We start from the raw sequence: 7,215 nt of genomic DNA, 5'->3' as shown, positions 1-7,215 counted from the left end.
TTTCAAATTTATAGAATCCTTTAAAGAATATGAAAAGGTTATGATTCCATGGAAGATGAGAGGAATTAAACATTTTAATTGAAGTAATAACTAAGAAACTAAAACTTTCAATAAATGTGGAAATATGTAACAACTTTCTACATTCAGATTCAATGTATTTTGTTTAAAAGTCTATTAATATAACTTTAAAAGTTAATGAAAAACATATTTTTATTTCCAACTTTTGATGAGTATAGTTAATTAATTAAATAGAATATTATTAAATGAAATTGTCTTTTTAAACTTATATCGATGACCGTTTCTGAAAAATTAAATTAGGGCTGTTAGGAAATTAAATTTATAATAATCAATATTAATAGGTTTAACTAATATAAGGTTAATAGGTTTAACTAATATATTTAATAAATTAATATATAAATGATATTGTAGGGTTAAAATGGTAAATCAACTTTGGGGTTAAGAGGTTCATGCTTATAATAATATATGATATGATACTGAAAACTTTACATCCACCTGAGCCACTTTGAACCAAACCCCATCCTTTGTAGCATAGATGATCATATGCTTGCTGGATATCCAGTTTGCATAGAATCCTTGCCTGTGTGTCTTTTCATCTTGAGTCTACACATCCATTTTCCACTAGTACTGCATCCATGATATGTTTGTTCTTGATGAAAGCCATTTGTTGCCTGTCAATCGGCTTATGCATTACTCTTTTCAGCCTTTCTACTAAGACCTTAGCAATGATTTTATATACTCCTCCCACTAGACTTATAGATCTAAAATCATTTAACTCCATTGCTCCTACCCTTTTTAGGGATTGAAGCCACAAAAGTACTATTTATGCTTCTCTCAAAAGTCCCCTCCTCATGGAATATTTTGATTGCTGCCACTACCTCATTACTGATGTTCTTCATTGATCACGGGACATTCTCTCATATCAAGTTCAGGCCTCCACAATCTTTAGTTTCTGAGTACGAATTCTCAAAGTACTCAATTATCACCTTCTTTACCTCTTTTGGTTCAGTTACCAAACTTCATTGACTTTTGACTAGCCGATTGTGTTAACTCTCCGTGTAAATTTGTTGTTTTATGGAAGAAACCAGTGTTTCTATCCCTACTTCGAGCCAAGTTACCCTGGATCCTTGCCTCAAGGCTGTTTCCTCATGGTTTGCTATTCCTTCAAGCTCTGATAAGAGTGTCAATTAGAAGTTATCTCCCCTTCCTCCAGAATTCTTTGTTCTTGTATCATTTCAAATTCAGCTAGCTGATATCATATTTATGGTCGTATTTATAGTAATAACTTTTCTTCGATGGCCAAATTTGCTTCTGTCTGCCTCCTTATCTCCATGGATCTCCATGATGGCCATAATTCATCAGCCACTTAATCAATTGTAGATCAAGGATGTATTCCTTTGCTGCAAACTTGTTGAAGAGGTCTACATGGAGAAATCACCAAAGGAATAATTTGGTCGTTTTGGCATTGTTGTCCAATAGTTTGGCATGCTTCAATGTGACACTGATCACCCACTTTTTCATAAACATTCTCACAACAGTAAACACAAGCTATTGGTTGTTTATGTTATGATGTTGTTATAATCAAAAGCGCACATTATTCATCTCAAGCAGCATTTTATCATTCACGTTCGCTAAAGACCCAGGCAAACTAAAGTACTTCCTAGGTGTTGGGATGGTGCAATCTAGCAGCGGAATTTTCAGTTCACAGAGTATGTACACTTTGGACATGTTGAATTGCAAACCTGTTGGTACTTCTACAAACTTGAACGTCAATATTCTTCCTATATGTAAGGAGCATTTGAAGGACTAGGTCATTATTGGAGGCCGGATGACAAGCAGAATTATCTTACGATCACACAAGAAAACATCTCATTTGTCATTAGTGTGGTTACATTTTAGTGGAATTACAACCATATAATTATGAGATTTAAGAAGGGTAAGTGGGGAAATTTGATCTAACTTCCTTAAAGAGTAATTTGGTGAAGTTGGGGCATTGGTCAGCCCAAAAGACATAACCAACAACTCAGACTGCTCATAACGGGTCCTAAAAACTGTCTTAGTGACATCCTCATAATCCAGCTTATGAACTATGTTGGAAATCTCAAAGCCTTGAAAACCTGTTGGAGGAAGGGCCATTCAATGGAGGCATAGGCTTTTTTCCATGTCAATCTTCAGCATACACCAATTTCTCAAAATACAATCATAGAAATGCAGTGACTCGATGTAGGCCAGGCATGGATTATGACAAGATAATAATTGAGAAATGAAAACATTTAACCTAACCTGGCTAATTGAAACACAATCAACAGTGAGAACCCGCAAAAAGGAAGGGTCAGTACGAGTGAGAGTTTTTGAGCATCCACAGCAAAAGCGGGCTACTCAAGAGGCTATGGAGATTTGTAAGTTAGAAAATACCCTTTGGAAACTAGTGATAATGAAAAAAAAATTGTAAATAGATGGGCATTGGACCACAAAAACAGCTAGGCATTCTCATGGGGTAAAAATCTGGAAGGACATCAGGCAGTTAAGGGAGACCATTTGCTGAAAATATAGGATTAGTAGTAGAAGGGAGGAAGATTCATTTCTGGGTTGATATAAGGATGGGTCATAATTCGTAGAAGACCAACTTCCTGAGCTATAAAGTTTTGTAGTCAGCCTGCAGCAGTTATTACAGATTATACGTCCATACAAGCATGGAATACTCAATCTAGGAGACTATATGACTGGGAGGTGAAGAGTATGTGCCAACTATTGCAAAGAATAAATATCAAAGAGGTGCCTCCCAAGGAAGACCAGACTGCATAATATGAAGCAGGCAAAGCAGTGGACGGGTTTCAGTCAGCTCAAAAGAACTAGTACATAATGACTTTATGAAGAATCAATAGCCGAGAGAAATTATTCTGTCACAGCTTGCCACTTACAGCAGGCCTAGTGATCAAAAGAGGTGGTATTTAAATGACATGCAAATTGTTCAGGCACCAGATGACCTAATTCCTAGATCTAAGTTGGAACTTAAGAACTAAACATAAAAGCATAACTTAAGTCAAAATTGTAGCAGCTTTACAGCTCTCTATGTTGAAATCTGCCCCAACCCATCACATGTTAGGGAGATCATCTACTAGGTATTTTTGCCCAAAAGGCTGTCATTTTATGGATCAAAAAGAGAGCTTTAACAGCATAGCCGGCTGAGTGGTGTCAAGAGGTGATAACTTGGCCTTCTAAAGTAGAAGGGAGATTTTGAAATATTCTCAATATATAGTCACAGTTCACCTAACTGATCTTTTTATTGTCGGTATTCACCTACTAACTGTCATCTCTCCAGTAATTAGAACCATTGTCCTAAGGTGGTCCTCCTTTTCTGCACTCAGGGGCTGTGGAATATCCTTTATGTTTGTTCTTTTCCAGAAAATATACAGAAGTGATCATTTTTGTTTTCAATTATCTCAGAACTTTGTTAATTTCAAACAATATGCATATGAAAACTGAATCAAACTCAACTGTTCTGTTGAGCTATACTCACCAATGGGATAATTCAGCTCCAGAAAAATAATCTTTTAATCCTGCCATGTCAGCTGCTTTACGGAGAGCGTCCTGCCACCTCTGCACCTTCTCCAAATCAGAACCCTTGAGATCTGCATCAAAGGTGCCTGTTGGCCTCAAGTCATCTGATGGCTCAACTTTATAGAAGACAAAGAAGAATTCCAGTCCCTTGTTGTCAACACACTCCATGATCTTAGTGAGTTCTTCCAAGCACCGTGGGGATGAAGTATAGTCCTTGGAACAGATAGTAATGGCGATCCTTGATTCCTCAATGGCATCTAAGATTTCAGTTGAAATTTGTTCTCCGCTTTCAGACATGACATCGGGTTGGAATACGTTGATTCCCATGTCTTTCAGACGTTCGTAAAGATCAGCAACAAAGCTATTGTCCAAGTCTTGCAGTCTAAAATTAAAGAATACATCAAATTTCCATTTTTGGACAGATTCAATTTGGGAAGCCATGGGGGGAATTTTAGAGTTCTGCTGATCCGCGAAACAACAATCACCATCTGACAACAACCATTTATCCCCCATTGACTCAAAGTAAACCCAGAGGAGCTACATAGCTTTATGGGTCAACTTCAGAAAATGACCAAAATAGTCCAGTAATGCTTTATTCTAATGTGGATACCACATATTGAGTAGAGAGTATTGATTATGGACCTCAATAGTATATTGAAATAGTCTTTAATTTATAATAAAGATGTTCATTTTGATTCAATAACTAAAGCTCTTTTCGCACTTGAGCACTGAGCAAATGGAGCAGACATAATTAAATGCCCCAAAGCATGAGCAAATTCTGTGTTCCTCTGTTCTTCAGATGAACCAAAGCATGAGTGATTAGTGTCAACAATCGTGTACAAGAACCCAACAGCAAAACCTTCAGCTCCTAACTGTAATGGAGAAGGGAAGATACCTTTTTTATTTGTGATGGATCTTTTAATTGGGTTTGGGTCAAGGAATGTCAATATGGGTGGGTTGGGTAGGAAAAGATTTAATGAGTTGGAATTTAACTTGATCCAATAGAAAGACGCCACGTAATAATTATTAAATATAATAATTAAAAAATATAAGGCTGTTAGTTTGAAGGGTAATATTGAACCAAAAAGGTTGACTGACGGTTATTTTTAACTCAATAGATGGATGAGGGGTATTTTTAAATCTTTTCAAATAGTATAGGGTATTTTAATCCTTTTCCCAATTATAAATTATAATTAAAAAATATTATCATAAATATCGGCAAAACAATATTGCATTATTTTAATGTTACTACTTGTTAATCAAATCCACAAATAATTTTATCTTTATAATATTTATTAATTTTTTTTTCAAGTAAAAGTATAAATATATAAATAGAAATAGGATAACTTTCACATATAACAAACACAAAATTCATATGTGTATGCTATAGCAAAGTTTGCATAATTACAGTCCATAGCAAATATATATATGTATAATTTACTATACATATACAACTGAAGCGAATTGTATAAATCAAATTGTATAAAACGAGAAAGAGAGAAATAATATACAATTTGAATTTGTATAAAACGAGAAAGAGAGAAAGACAAAAGAGACTTGGGCAGGGAAATATTTGTATTGTATTATTATAAGTGTATAGGACGATTATATACAATTTGAATTTGTACAAAATGAGAAAAAGAGAAAGGCAAAAGAGACTTGGGAAGGGACTATACAATTGAATCAAATTGTATAAAACGAAAAAGAGAAAATTATATACAATTTGAATTTGTATAAAACGAGAAAGAGAGAAAGGCAAAAGAAACTGGCAGGGGAGTTCTTGGAAACGTTGTTTAGTTACTTGCATGAAACCCTAGTTGTTTAGATTCTCTTAGTTCCAGAATTACACTTGCTAGGTCAGTTAAGCAGATAATCATGGCTCCAGTTTGAATGTTATATTATTAGTATATTAATGTTGCATTCTCAAATTTTGCATGCCAGTATTTTGAGTTGTTCAACATTTCAATATTTCAGTCATAATGACTCATATACATATTTAATTGGGAGTACTTAGCACCGAGTTCGACTAGGGTTTCGTGTATCCTCATAGTCCCAGAAGTACGTGTCCCCCGTAGGACATAAGTCCCCTTTTTTTAGCATTACATTTAGTGATCACGCTATACCCCAGATAAGATATATTGGGTCCTCTCGATGGGGCATTCATCGTACTCCACATTTACTCATGTGATTTTATGTCGGTTAATAGTAGCTCCTACACTCAAACTCTTAGTGCATTTGACCAGGTTCATGTTCATGATTAACACTTGATCATTGCATTCAGTTTAGTTTTTCAGTTATGTTTCAGTACTTACATTCTTGTTCAGTTTACCGTACTCAGTTATATATATATATATATATATATATATGTATATGCTTGTTCAGCTTATTATCTATATCTTGCATGCTCAATACATTCAAAGTATTGACACATACTCTGTGCTACATCTTTTCATGATGTAGATTCAGGTGCTCCACATTCGTACTGCGCTTAGTCGATCCTCGAAACGTATTCAACAGTTTCAGTGGTGAGTCCTCATACTTCAAGGACAATAGACATACTTTCATTTCAGCGTTTACATTTTAGTTTCAGTTTTGTTAGAAAGAGCTGGGGGGCATGTCCCAGCAACTCAACTTGTTAAGTTTGATCTTTCAGTTGTTACTAAACTCTTGGTATGATTTATACATTCAGATTAGTTGGGTATTCCCCATTTTTCAGATAACCACTATTTTAGCTTCCGCATAGTTCTTGCTTATTTAGTTATCTTTCAGTATGCTTATAATATGCCAGACACAGGGTAAACTTGGGGTCACTCGTGATCCTAGGTCCCGTGTTACGCCAAGGGGGTAGCCTCCAGGCGTGACATTAACACACTCATTTTCTATTCGACAATAAATGCTCAAGATGATACAAATCTAAAACTACAAAATCATAATTCGAACTAGAACTCTAATAAATGGATGTTGAGTAAGCTAGTGTAGTTGAAATCTTTAGATGGCACATCAGTAATCTATGAAACAAAATATGCAACTAATCTTCCTAATTGTGCGAAAAAGTAATATAGAAGAACAAATATGAAGCTACGAGGCCATACTTGTTGCCAAGATATTACATGATTAAAGAAACTATCCTATGAGATGCAGTTTAGATTGAGAAAAATGTACTAGTGGTAAAGTAAGTTGTAAGATTCGGATGTCTACTTCCAGTGAGAGAAAATAATGCAAAAGAGAAAATGGAATTCTCCATCTGAGGACATGTTTACCTGATTTGCAGAAAAAACAGTTTTTATATCTTGTTCATGCCATAGTCTACTATGATTCCATGGCTTGTCCTGATCAACATTGCGTGCCACCCATTTGTTCTATCAAATCATGCATCTCAACCATTCCTTCAGAAATATAAAAGAGTGATTTTTGGATGAGGATATCTGTTCCAATCTCTGATCGGAAACAAAAACTGTTTAGTATATGTCCCTTCCATATGATAAGACTCTATTTTATTATAGTTTCTAAGCATCTGAAACAAAAGACATAATCTTTCCACTTCCCAGACATTTAAATTCCTTCAAAGAAAGAGATTCCAGCCTTGAGTTGAATAAAATTCAGGAATTACCCTGTTGAGCTGCCAAGTGAAACTTG

The 7,215-nt window shown here is 35.1% G+C and overlaps 1 protein-coding gene across 1 annotated transcript in view; it reads right to left on the bottom strand.

Moving 5' to 3' along the window:
• LOC107022422 (TMV resistance protein N-like) overlaps nt 1–4,525 on the bottom strand; it is a 10,647-nt gene extending 6,122 nt beyond the window's left edge. The window contains exon 1 of the mRNA XM_015223035.2: nt 3,539–4,525. Within this exon, the coding sequence (XP_015078521.1) occupies nt 3,539–4,092 (554 nt within the window). The 5' untranslated portion in view covers nt 4,093–4,525. The remainder of the gene's footprint in view (nt 1–3,538) is intronic.
• Between the last annotated feature and the right edge of the window lie 2,690 nt (nt 4,526–7,215).

The sequence above is a fragment of the Solanum pennellii genome, chromosome 6, assembly GCF_001406875.1.
Source record: "Solanum pennellii chromosome 6, SPENNV200".
NCBI classification, from domain to species: Eukaryota; Viridiplantae; Streptophyta; class Magnoliopsida; order Solanales; family Solanaceae; genus Solanum; species Solanum pennellii.
Note: the sequence above shows the minus strand (reverse complement) of the source record. Positions and strands in the feature narration are given on the sequence as shown.